The sequence below is a fragment of the Mastigoproctus giganteus genome, chromosome 1 (assembly GCF_048544385.1).
Source record: "Mastigoproctus giganteus isolate SK-2022 chromosome 1, ASM4854438v1, whole genome shotgun sequence".
Classification (NCBI taxonomy): Eukaryota; Metazoa; Arthropoda; class Arachnida; order Uropygi; family Thelyphonidae; genus Mastigoproctus; species Mastigoproctus giganteus.
Window position 1 is genome coordinate 174814213 of NC_143575.1, and position 14140 is coordinate 174828352.

Consider the following 14140-nt stretch of genomic DNA (forward strand, 5'->3'; position numbering starts at 1 on the left):
TCAGATCATCATATAGGCTAATCTCTCTCTTTTTTTTTCTTTTTTATAATATTTAACTTAACTGAATTCTGCGTTGGATACTATCTTCAATAAAATTAGGCTCTCCATTTGAATCCTAATAGCTGGCTCAGCCCTAGTAGCTTGCAGTGGAACAGCTGTCTTTCCCACTGCTAAAATTAATTCTTTATTTTTTATAATTTTCTTACAGTTAAACTTGCCAGTCCTAAATTAGGGCACACATCTGCTTGTTGTTGACTGGAATAGATTCGCTTCAAAACGTCTAATTTAATTTTAAAATTCAGTCTTTTTCTTACATTTATAATCTTCGTACTGCATCCAGACATTGTTGCTTTTTCATTCTTTTCCGCCATTATTAAATCTTCGAAAATGTAACTGTGTTGGTTGCATTAATTGTGATACAATGTTTGAGTAAACTGTCCGTTATGCACAATGTCTAATACTGTACCGAGTGATGACTAGACTTCGGATAAATGCATATAACGCAAATATTACAAGCAATATACTTGATCATTTTTTAAAATGTTGATTTCAGAACTATGTAAGAAGTCACTGTATTGCAATTAAATTAGCGCGAGAAAATTTCAGAGCGTGGGAAACGTTTTAATGCTGTTTTGCTATTCATTTTCAAGTTAACTGCATCAAATGAAATGATTTTGTTAAATATGCCAAAAATGCAATCTGTAAAAGAGCGTTATAGTGATTTGTGACAGCGTTATAGTCAGATACAGGTTATAATATAAGAATAGCGTTATAGTGAATCAGTGTAAAGCAAACCGCGTTGTAATGAGGGCCTGCTGTACTATTGTTACTGTGGCATATGGTTCCCCACCTCCCCTAGATTTAACAATCCTTTTCTTTAATCTACCTAATAATTTATGTACAAAATTGGTTTGAGGTTGACTCAGACTTAATTATTTTCTCAAGAAACACATACCTCTGTGACCATACTATCACTCCTTTCAGGTATTCTCCCTGTACATCCACTGGCACATTTGTTCCATTGCTGAGTGCAAGAATTTGATAGCAGTGCAGAAAGATGTAGGCCAATCACATATTCTCTTCAGGACACTACATTCCAAGAATTTATACCCTCCCAGACATTCTTTCATTAGCTTGAACAAGCTAATGAAAGAATAGAAAGAAAGTGAAACCACTGGGGATGGGGAGGCAAGTCTGGTTTGTGAGGAGAATGGTTCATGATTCCTCTGCTCATTGTCAATGCCATGGGTTGCCAGTGTCGTCATCAAAATTTATGGTTGTGCATTATCATGCAGTGTGATTATCTTCTTTGACAATTTATTTTCCATTACTTTAATATTGCAGGCTACACATTGATGTTTAGTAAGTTATAATATTGTGTATTAATAGTTAAATCTAGTATTAAAAGCTTAACATGGGTTACTTACTAGTTTTTTTTTTGGTACTATTCTTTGTTGTGCTATTCAATATCCATCTCCATAGCCTACTGGACTGCTTTGACTCATAAATAAAATGGCACATCCATGTCTTGTCACAAGTCAGTATTCACTATAGAAGGGATTGTAAACCTATAATTACTTCATGTTGATTAAAAGTAATTTTCTCATGATGCCATTTGAGGTGATTTGCAGCATTATCTTTGTCAGTGATGCTATAAGCACCACCAGAAACCACCCTTGTGACATCATGCATGCGACAGCTAGTTTTAATCGTATCTCAATAAAACAAAGCCAGACACATGCACCTGTGTTCCAATTTGATTGCAAAGCAGAGTATCCTTTCAGATTTTAAATGGAATATTTAAGGTTGTTAATCAGTGGAATAAGTTGTTTCCATGAGCGTTTGAGGCCAGTGCTTGGGGCAATTCAGAAGCCTGCTGGATAAGTAAAATTATTTTCTATTTATATTCTGAGAATAGGTCACAGCAGTTCACATGAGAGAGAGAGAGAGAGAGAGAGAGAGAGAGAGAGAGAGAGAGAGAGAGAGAGAGAGAGAGAGAGAGAGAGAGAGAGATCACTGTATTGGGTAGTCACATGTACTTCTCAAGTAGTACATGTGGCTATGCAATATGGTTATCTACTACCCTTCAGAAGTATGTGTGTATACATATACTTCTCTGCCTTTGTATTTGACCACTTAGCTGTGGTGGTTGTTAACCTGTGCAAAAGGGAATAACATAGGTATTTATTTAATTTTTTTTTTCTTGTCTGGTGCAGCAAAAGCCTCTGGCTTCCTTGCACTGTTTACTAATACTAATATGGTATCAGAAATCCCTACTCACTTTGTGTGCCAGTATTTACAAATTAACGTCAGGTTGTTATCATTCCAACTCCCTAATTTCAAAAATTCACTCTTGTCGCTATAGACTCCAGATCATGTCATCCATTGCATTTCCCCGACCCCCCCCCCCAGCAACGGATTCAATCTTAAGAATTTTCCTAAAAGGTTTCCAACCCTTTCACTACAAGAATGCATTTCCCTCTAATTCAAACCACTGTAGATGTTCCAAACATGTCTGTGGATAAAAAACACACTATTTGATTTTCTGGACAAATGTTAACATGTTTGGCCAGACCATTGTGCACAGCATATTTTTGAACAGTAGGTGGCCATGAATAATTGTTTTCATGCCTCCAACACTTATACACAGTTGGATGTAGTGTTGTTCACTGTTAATGCACTTGTCCAAAATCAATTCCTCAGCATGGTAAATGTTTGTATTGGTGACAATAGTTTCTGCTAAAAAAAATGAGCACACGGGCGCCTCCGTAGCCAGGTGGGAAGGACAGCAGTGCGTAGCATACGCTTCTTGATTAGACCGAGGTTCGAGCCCATCACCACCAAATACGGAGGATGCGGAAAGGTCAGGGAATGACCACCTCATATCCCGGAGCAATATGGCCTTAGTTGCTAATGCTCCTAAAAACCAAATAACAATAACAACAATGAGCACATGGTTCAGTTGGTGATTTTACAAGTGATGAACTTGATGCAATTTGTTGTTGAACTCAGCAACATATTGCACTTTTTAGTCAGATTAACATGTTTGGTTCTTTATGCACACATTTTTTTGAACAGGAGTTGAAAATAATTGATTTGTTTCCACTTAAAATACATCTATTGCATAGTTCAGATGCCAATATCTTGCACTGTAATACACCTGTTTCCAAAATTACTTCTATTAATGCAGAAAATGTTTTAATTGTTTTTATACTAGTGCCGCCTCTCGGAAAAAAAATAATAATAATATAAAATATAATCCAGAACCTTGAACCATCCTAATTTTTCTATTTGTAATTAAATTAATGAAAATCTGTGTAATTTTTCATTTGAAATAATTTAATAATGCTGGACTAATAATGAATATTTTTGCATAATTTTTAGCACTGAAACAAGATGACATCCAGTGTCTGAAGTATTTCTGCTGTTGTATTTCTTGGTTACTGCTTCATCAAAATAAATTGCATGATGTTTTTAAAATTTTTCATGAATTGAAAAATTTTAAATCATGTTGTAATACTATAAATGAGCAGGTAAGACTTTTAAATTATTCATTTAAATGAATATGATTTATAGTAACCATAAAACTTTTTTTTATTATTACTGAAGTTTGATGGATAGAATATTTAGAATTTTTTCTGCTGCCGAATAATTTTAAGGTACTTTCTAAGTTTTTAAACTTTCTAGAATAATTTGTTTATCAACAAATGGATTCCTTATTATACAAATGGATTCCATTATACAAATGGATAATGGAAAAAAAATTTAGATAAAAAACACTAATTATCAACTCAAGTAAATTTCATAATTTCCAACTCTGGATGTGTGATGGAAATTCCATCTTTTTGACTCATTTGACCCCTTCTTCCCCATTTCATTATTTTTTCACTATTCAGCTTAGTTTTTCTTCATCTTTTTCATAAAAAATAGTAAAACTACATTAGTTTTGTAATTTTTTTGAAAATTCTGTGAATTTTCTGCTTTTCTGTGAATTTTTGGCTTATTTTTTTTAACAAAAATAAGCCAAAAATTGGTCATTAGATGTGCTAGTCTGCATGTCATTATATATGTAGAAGTTGGAATGTTGGAAACACTTAGTCTGAACAGTGTTAACCACAGTGTTTCATTGTACTCTTGGTGTGAGTGTAATTAACAATGTCTGTCAGTAATATAAGATTTCAAAAGACATGCAAGATTTTTCATCAATTTCAAGCGGCGGGAAATATAATAAAAAAATTACATATAAATAAACATGGGGGCAATGTGCACTGCATAGAAAGGAATGAAAAAATAGACATAGCATTTCACAGTGAAAGTAATACTGTCATATGTGCCGAATGTTATTTACATTGTTATTTACATTGTTTACATTGCCAGTTTCAGCCAGCATTGGAAGGTGATTCTGCAGGATAAAATGTTGGGAATCTTATTTTGAACAACCTGAAAGCATATGGGATTCCTTTAAATGTGGAATTCCTTTAAAAACTCTTGGATACTTAGTATTGATAATGTGTGTACACATTGTCTGTCTTTGGATAAATAATTAAATGGGCTGGTAGAACAGTATAATGGCTATTTAAAGAAGAGGTTAGAAGTGGAAAAGCCATATTATTGCTTTGCAGAGTTACCAAATTGAAAAATACAGTATCAGAGTAACACTCTGATACTTAGTGTACAGGCCAGTGTTGAAAAAAATCTGTGTTTAGGGTTGTTGTAGTAGTAGTAATAATAAATAAATAAATAAATAAATAAATAAATATTCATTTATTGCAAGTACAGCAAGCCCATCACAGCACATGGCTAATACAAAGGGAATGACATAAAATAATCGAATATATGTACATAGCAGATTTCATACAGACATTAACAATGACTAGGAATTATAGTTATGAGTTAAAAAAGAATTTGCAGAACAGGACATATAGTAGTGGCATGTGATGCAAGAAAGCAAGTGTCAGCCAAAAAAAAAAAAAAAAAAAAAATTACAAAACAAATCCCACTAAATGTTTAACAAATCCAGTTCCTCCTTAAATTTATTTAACCTATCGACTTCCATGACGATAGATGGAAGTTTGTTCCAGCAATTAACCACCCGCTGGCAAAAATTGAAAGTGTCTGCAATTCTGCCTAGACACGATAGGAGGGAGTACATGATGAGAGCCTTGTCGATCAATTCAACCCTGGAGAGATTGTGCTAGGCTCAAGTGGTAGAATTTTTCTCAGCCTGGTCCCTACTTGTTAGTAGGAGAGATTGCTTCTACAGGGATGGGATTCATTTAAATAGAAAGGGTGCAAGAATATTTGTTGATGCTACGAGGCAGAGTTAGGTGGGTGGGAAACTAGCTTGGGGGATGACAGACTAATGGATTAACAGTAGCCGCTGGCAGAGGTGAAAGTGATTCTTGCACTGCTTCTATTAATATGCAATTGAGCAGCAGCCTGGAAACCAAGGCAATGGGGATTTCCAGGACTGCTGGGAGTCATAGTGGAACAAGTAAATACATGGGCTGTGTTAGGGTAACTAAGAGTAGAAAGAGGTGTATGTATACTTGCATGTACACCAATTCTAGGAGTATAGTTAATAAATTTGATGAGCTCTAATGCATTAAGGGCTTATGCCTCAAGCTGCGAAAGAGTTAGACTATGTATATCTTAGTGCACTTGCATCATTTATACACAGCCAATTATAGATTAGCAAATTTGCAATAGCGGCATTGTTTAAGTTACATCTCATATTGTGAATACCTTCACGATGAATTGCCAGGACATTGCACTACTTCGAATAAGTAACGCTTCTCCTTCAGGTGAAGCGTTACTTCGAATAAGTAACACTTCACCTGAAGGAGAAGACTGTTGTTACTTATTCTCAGTGGATACCACCACCCAGACGGCACCATTTCAAGGCTATTTGGCCCTTCTTCGGTGGGTGGGTAGGTATCCAAGTGATGTAATGATGACAAAACCAAATTTGATGAGCTTAAAATGCTAGTCAAGACATCAAACTCAGATATTGTTGGGATATCAGAGATGTGGTGTCACACAGGCATAAGCAGTGCAGAATTGGAATTTGGGGAGTAAAATGTGTATAAAAAGGATAGACAGGACAGGAAGGGAGGAGGGGTTATGCTGTTAGTTAAGAAACACACAAAAATCTAAGGAAGTGCATCCAGTTTATGTTGGGGGACAATGCAATGTTGAATCTGTTTGGTGTGACATAAGCACTGGGAAAGGAAAAAATGAGAGTAGGCATGTGTTATAGGCCTGATGAGTATAATGAGCAATTGTGAAGAGAAATAGAGTGGGCCAGTAAATCAGAGTGTCTTATAATGGGGGATTTTTAATTTTCCAGAGATTGATTGGAATTTGTGGGTTGGTCACTCACACACTAGCAAGGCTTTTGTGGATTTATTGGATGATTGTTTTCTACAGCAGCATGTTCGGGAGGCAACTAGAGGGAGTAATACTCTTGATCTGGTTATCAGTAGTGATTCTTCATGCATTAAGAATCTGCAGATAAAGGAACCACTAGGTGGCAGTGATTACAGTGTGCTGAAGTGGGATTTACTCAAAGAGATAACTACCATCAGAGGTAAAGGGAAGGGTTTTTGCTTTCATAAAGGTGACTGCTGTGGTCTGAGACAGTATTTAAATTCTATACGGTGGGACCAACTGATGATGTTACCAATAGCAAATTCAAAATGGGAAACATTCAAAGAAATAATCTTGGAAGCTACTAGGCTTTTCATACCAACTAAGAAATATTGTTCCAGATTTAGGCCTAAATGGATGTCAGATGAACTAATTAGACGTGTGGCAGAGAAGAAAAATGCATGGGATACGTCTAAATTATCGGGTGACATAGAAGCCTATGATAGATATAAGCTGGTCTGTAACCAAGTCACAAAGGAGGTTGGGCAGCCAAAGGCAGATTACGAGAAATCTTTGGAAAAGGATGCAAAGAGTTCTTTTCTTATGTAAACTCTAGAAGGAAGGGGATGAATCAGATTGGTCCACTTGATATTGATGGTTCAACTGTTGACGATCCTGCTCAGGTAGCTAACAAACTAAACGAATATTTTGCATCTACATTCACGCATGAGGAGCTATTCAGGGTGGGGAATGCCAAAGGTGTATTAAACTCTGGCAGTGAGCTAAATGAATTTGTAATAAAAATGAGAGTAAAGGGGAGGAGAAATTGTTGAAGATAAACATAAGAAAGGCACCTGGGATGGATGGAATCTATCCAGTTATATTAAAGTAGGCAGCAAAGGAAGTAAGCAAACCTTTAGCCATAATTATGAGAGCTTCCTTGGTCAGATGAAAAATACATCAGCTTCTTTTATAAAAGTAAGTATAAAAGTATAAATACATTTATACTTACCCTTCCATTTGATCTCGTGCCTGCATGCACTTTTTCTACTTAGTTTAATTATTTTAACCATGTGCTACGTGCATTTCATATCAGAAACAGAGATCTTACTTCTTGCTATATTTCCTTTGGTTTTGGCTGCTGAACCTTAATGAAGAAGTTAAAATCACTGGATCTATAGCATTAAGTACTACTTGTTAATTACTTAATGTAATTAAGTAATTACTTAATGTAATAAAAGTAATATATTACTTTTATTTTTCAGGTACCTAATGATTTTTTCCATTGTTACTACTTCCGGTTTTGTCAGCTCTTCTCCTCTTATCCTCAATCTAGTTATCTACATTCCATTATGGTCGTTGGGTATTTCTGCTATTTCTAGTAGTGCCGTAGTCCATAAACTATTTTTTTTATATATATATATATATATATATATATATATATATTTTTATAACTAAAATAAAATAAGAAATGACACTAAAAAATAAATAAAATTTAAAAAATAAAAACTCATGTCAGCAGCATGGCAAAACTGTAGAGCGAAAATAATAAATTAAATGTAATAATCAAACTGACAGGGGGAAGTGAAAAAGATAACAAGACTAAGAATATATTGTAGCAGAAACTCTCCGAAATAAATTTAGAAAATCTAAATGATGAATAATAAATGAAAGAAATCAATTAAATTTATATGCCAAATCACGTAGAGGAATAAGCGTTTTGCTTGCCTCTGATGTTTGCATTAATCTTTTATTTTCTTTTATTACCTTTTTCAACTATGTTTCATTATTCAAATATGTGTGTGTATATATTTATATATATTATATAATATATATAATATTATATATATAAAGTGATGGACATAGAGTGATAGAAGGGGAATAGAAGATAACAAAAAATATGTATAATAAGAGATAAATAATTACAAAATTGACAAAATAAGGATGTTGCCATGCAACTTAAAAAAAAAAGATAGCAACATGTGTCTTAATTTCTGATGTAAACCACAAGGTAAAAAGTATAAACATAAATAAAAATGAGAACAAAAATTTTGTTAGCAAAATAAAAGAAAATGAAAATAAAAATAAAATTTGTGAATAAAATAAATTTTTTTACAAGGATTAAAAGTTTTTTTTTTTGAAAATGGCTTGTGAACTTTATAGTTGACACTATGAAGTTGAGAAATTAAAAACTGGAATCAATAACAGAAATTTCTAGAAACAACTTATTAGTCTAATCCAAGTAAAGATAAACAGATTTGTAAACATAGTAAAAAGCAAGTAACCATGGAAAAAATAACTTACACTGTAGAGACACTTGAGGAGAAGGTGGCTACACAGGACAAAACAAAACCAAAACTGAATAACATGTGGCAATGAGATACAAATATAAAGTTATACAACAGTGGCATCTAGTCATAAAAATTTTGTCAAAGCCAGAAATAAATAGAATCTAAAAAAATGCATTCATTGCATGGAGATATCATACTAAATGTAATAAACTATTAAATAGGTGCTATATATATATATATATATATATATAATGTACAAGCCTAGATTATTTATCTGAAAATTTTTCAGATAAATAATACTTCCACAGTTTGTGCTACTCTGTCCCTCGTTATATCTGTTTATATCTCACTTTATCACCTTATTTCACAGTTTTTACTCTAAGCTTGTACATTATGTATACAGGGTGTCTCAAAAATACACAGCATAACTTCAGGAATGAGTTCCTCATATGTAGACAATAAAAATATTTTATATCAACATAGTTCCGGAAATGCTTGGTTCCCGAGTTATTAAGCGGAATGTCTTATCTCCCGCAGGTGATTTTTTTCATCACCTTGATGACAAGGTACTGACAGAATCTGGTGGTTTTCCATTCCGACCATGTACTCAAATCAGGAGCAAGCGGATATGCACTTTACGTACAGTTTGGCAGATGGCAGTGCTCTGGAGACTCATCGTTTGTACCATGAAAGGTTCCCAGAATGAAGATGTCCAGACAGGAAAACATTTGAAGGGATCCATCGCCGCCTTTGTGAACATGGGACCTTTACACCTTATGCTACCCACAGAGGACGACCAAGATCTATGACTCCTGAAGTAGAGGAGATTTTGCATATTTTTCATGCCACTCCTGGAATCAGCACATGCAGAATAGCAATTCAACTGGCTGTTCAACGTTCGAATATTTGGAGAGTGTTGCTAGAACACCAACTGTATCCTTACCATCTGCAACAGGTACAGGCCTTGTCACCAGCAGATTACCCTGCGCGAGTAAAGTACTGCCAGTGGTTCTTGCAGCAGTGTGGTACAACCCCTCACTTTCTTGCCTTAGTGATATTCACAGATGAAGCACAGTTCACATGAGATGGAATCCAAAACTTTCACAATCAGAATGTATGGGCTGAGGAAAACCCACATGCAATTCTTCCATCACATCACCAACAGCGATTCAGCCTCAACATCTGGGCGGGTGTTTTTAGTGATAAGTTATTTGGGATAAGTTACTTCCAAACAAACTGCCTGATTTCTTGGACGACATGCCACTGATCATTCGTCAACAAGCACACTACATGCACGATGGTGCTCCCGCACATTTCAGCCACCTAGCCCGCAATTACCTGAATCTAAGGTTTCCTGGTCGGTGGATAGGTAGAGGTGGGCCAACTGCCTGGCCTCCATGCTCACTGATTTAAACCCACTAGATTTCGTCTTGTGGGGCCATTTAAATCATTGGTGTATTCGACTCCAGCAGCTGATGTGGAAACTCTCCACAATCGAATTGTGGCAGGTTGTGAGACAATATGAAACATGCCAGGAATTTGGCATCATCTTCAAGAGTCCATGAGATGTCGATGTGAGGCCTATATTCAGGCAGAAGGTGGACATTTTGAACAATTACTATAAGGTGATGTGAACAGTTAATTGTCATAGACAGACCTTCAAAACTCAGAAACCAAGCATTTCCGGAACTATATTGATATAAAAATATTTTTATTGTCTACATATGAGGAACTCATTCCTGAAGTTATGCCGTGCATTTTTGAGACACCCTGTATAGATAACTATATTTGTATCTCATTGCATCTATTATTCAGTTTTGGTTTTGTTTTGTTCTGTGTAGATTTGTGTTTCTACCTTTGCTTCACATGTCTCTACAATGTAAGTTACTTTTTTTTTTTTCATGGCTACTTGATTTTTAGTTTTCAAATCTGTTTATCTTCACTTGAATTAGACTAATAAGTTATGTTTATAGAAATTTGTTATTAATTCCAGTTTAATTTCTCACCTTCATAGTGCCAACTGTAAAGTTCACAAGCTATTTTCAACCTTCCCCCCCCTTTTAATCCCTGTAAAAAAATTTTTTTCTTCACACATTTTATTTTAATTTTCTTTTATTTCGGTAACAAAATTTTATTCTCATTTTTATTTATGTTTATGCTTTTAATCCTTTGACCTGTGGTTTACATCAGTGATGAAGACATGTTGCTATTTTGCTTGCAATTCTGGCTGTTGACACCTGACGAGAAGCTGGTTGTTTAAGTTGTGTGACAACATTCTTAATTTTTTAATTATTCATCTTTTATTGTACATTTTTTTTTTTGGTTACCTTCTATCACTCACTATCTCCTTCAATTTTTTTCCCCTTACTTTATTGTCCATGCTCTGCATAGGTTTAACATTTGCTGCCTTTGACTGCTTTTAATTACTTTCTCTTTTTTCCATTTCTTATTATTTTTTTTTCATTTCCATATATATATATATATATATTTTTTTTTTTTTTTTATTTTATTTTATTTATTTATTTATTTATTTTTTTGTTTTTTCCAGAATGAAAATAGATTTGTTTTGTTGTATCCTCTTTCTCTTTCATCATCAGTTGGACCATCTTGTGATACACTTTTGAAAATATTTGAATCTTGTGCCTATATTGCAGTAAATAATTTTACTTCTGCTATCAAGATTCTAGAAGCATTGGATAATTCAATTTGGTTTCCATATGTGGCATATCTTAAAGGTATTTGTATTTATTTCATTCATGAGAGTTATTTAATTATATAAATTCTAAATTTGAAATTCAGGCAAACTGTTTTTAATGTGCACAGTGACCATATGTTAAGACTCTGTAATGTCTTTTTTTGTTTTCATTCCTTTCCTCTCTTAGTCCCATTTCTTATTCATTTTCTTCTTTTCTTTCTCCACTCAAATTATAAATTTTTGACCTTAAAATCGTTTTTACCGGCATTATTTGGAAAAAAAGCACTACATTACCTAGAAATCGTCACAAAACCCGATGCGCATGCGTTGTACTTGTTGCTGCAGTGGTGCAACAAGTACAATGCATGTGCCCAAGAAAACTCAATTGTACACAAGTGCAGTGATGCAACAAGTTGCAGTGACACAACAAGTACAATTGAGCAGTGATGCGCTACATTATACCGTTATATCAGCATAATGATTAATATGCGAGTGACTGTGCCAAAATCTACAGCCCAGCGTTCGAAGGAATATCATGAAAGAAAGTGAAGTTGGACAGAAATGTGAATCCAGATGAAATTCAACAAGAGTGTTTTACAAGAGTGTTTCGTTATGCCTGGGAGTTCTCAAACTGCACCCAAAAAAACTCAAGCTGAAATAATGAAGGAATATCTTGACCTGAAGAAAAGGAAATTAGAAATTCAAACTATTCTGAATAATAATGAAATTCAACCACAGAGTTCTACTCTGCCTGATACTTATCAGGAATCTAAAACTCCAGCAGAATAAATGAAGGAATATTGTGCAGGAAAAAAAGCGAAATTAGAAATGGCTAATAATGAGATTCCTGATTACATCCCTATAGTGTCTACATGAGCTGACAGTGAGTTTGAAAAACTAGTGTACAAAAACCCATTTGTATTTAGTTGTAATGTTTCTGATTGTTTATGGTTTCAATTAGATTTGAAACCATTTCCAACAACTTCATATGAATTACTTCAAAATGAATTTCATTTACAAGAAGGGAGTACTTTCATGACATGTAATACATGTCATACTTCATTAAAACAGGGATGGATGCCAACTATGGCCATGTCAAATGGATTTATATATCCTACTCATTTGCCTCCACTGGATGTTGTAACTGAGCGTTTGATATCACCACGATTACTCTTTATGCAAATTCGTCGTTTATGTTGTGAATATGGACAATATGGGATCATTGGATAAGTAATAAATGTACCAGTTAACGTAAATAAGATGATTCATCAATTACCTAGATAATTAGATGACGATTATGCCATTAATGTATATATAAAACAAAGACTCGAACATAAATCATCATATCTACATGGATGTGTGCAGAAGAAAATAGTGAAAATATGGTTACAGTATTTGATAAATTCTACGGCATAAAAGTGAGTGAACGATTTCTTTGGGACAAATGATGATAGTGAACAGGAACATTCAGATGACATTGTTGAACCTGTCAACAATGATGATGATGAACTTTTGCTGATTCAACAACAAACATTATTATGGTCTGAAGATAAATATTTATGTATAGCACCGGGTCAGAAATGATCTCCAACAAGTTTTATATTTGATATACATGCAGAAGAACTTTCTTTTCCAGCTATATATTTGGGACATTCACGAAAATTTAAAAATGGATTGAAAATTACTCCCTTTATGATGGCATCGAGTGAAATTCGTAGATCTGATCATCGTGGAGTAACTTCATCTTCCTCGGGGCTTTCTGATTCTTCATTTTCTTCAACGCATGTGCTACCTCATCAGGAAGGACATCGGGTATGTTGTATGTGTTACTAATTTGTGATCCATCTTCCCTACTGCTGGCATCATTCCCTTGCTCCTTGTATAATTCTCCATAGTAGTCTTCTACTATTTGAATTATGCCTTCTCTGCTATTTATAAGTACAACATCATTGTTCTTCAGTTTCAGTATCATTTGTCTTTCTGTACTACTGCTCATGGCTGCTGATTTAAGTCCTTGTTTTTCCTTAATGCTTGTTCTATTTTCCTTGTGTTAAATCTTATGTCCTCTCTGAGTCTCTTTCTAATGGCTTTGCATATTTTATCAATTTTATCCTTGTCAGTGTTTATCTTGCTCTTCATTTGTCATCTTCAGTTCATCACGACAAGTGTTTCTTGACAAATTTTTTCTTTGGATTTATTTTTACCCATAGGTTTCTTGGACTTTATCACTTTCAGAAAGCTGTAGTATTCCTTGTTGATATATCATGGTCCTGAACAGTCTCCAGAAGCTCAAACCTGTTCTTAATTTCCAGTACATACTGCTTTTTCTCCTCTTCTGTTATCTGAAAGACCTTCGGATTATTTACTCAAGTCAGTTTTTTTTCTTTCTTTTCTTACATCTTACATCAATGTGCATCTTACCATTCTGTGATCACTTCCAACATTTACCTTGTTTGGGACGGTAACATCATTCACGATATATCTTCTGTTAGTGAGGATGAAGTCTTATTTCTTTAATTGTTAATCCATTTGGGCTCTTCCATGTCCACTTGCTGTTCACCCCTTTCTTGAAGAAACCGTTCATTACTGACATTTCTCGAGATTCTGCAAATTCCACAAGTCTTTCAGCTCTTTCATTTCTTTCACCAATTCCAAAATTTCCTGTAGTTCCTCTTTCTGTGCTGTTTTGTTTATTTCCACTCTTAGGATTGAACTCCCCCTTAGTGTAGTGGGTTTTCTGCTCATCTAGAAGACTCAATTTCGGTGTACATTTCATCAGCCTCTT

General features: G+C 34.4%; 1 protein-coding gene across 1 annotated transcript in view; it reads left to right on the forward strand.

The window, feature by feature from the left end:
* Positions 1–2068: 2068 nt before the first annotated feature.
* The window catches only part of LOC150091278 (uncharacterized), a 70607-nt gene continuing 58535 nt past the window's right edge, over positions 2069–14140 (forward strand). The window contains exons 1-2 of the mRNA XM_090389931.1: positions 2069–2092; positions 11209–11395. Of these exons, the coding sequence (XP_090246057.1) occupies positions 2069–2092; positions 11209–11395 (211 nt within the window). The remainder of the gene's footprint in view (positions 2093–11208; positions 11396–14140) is intronic.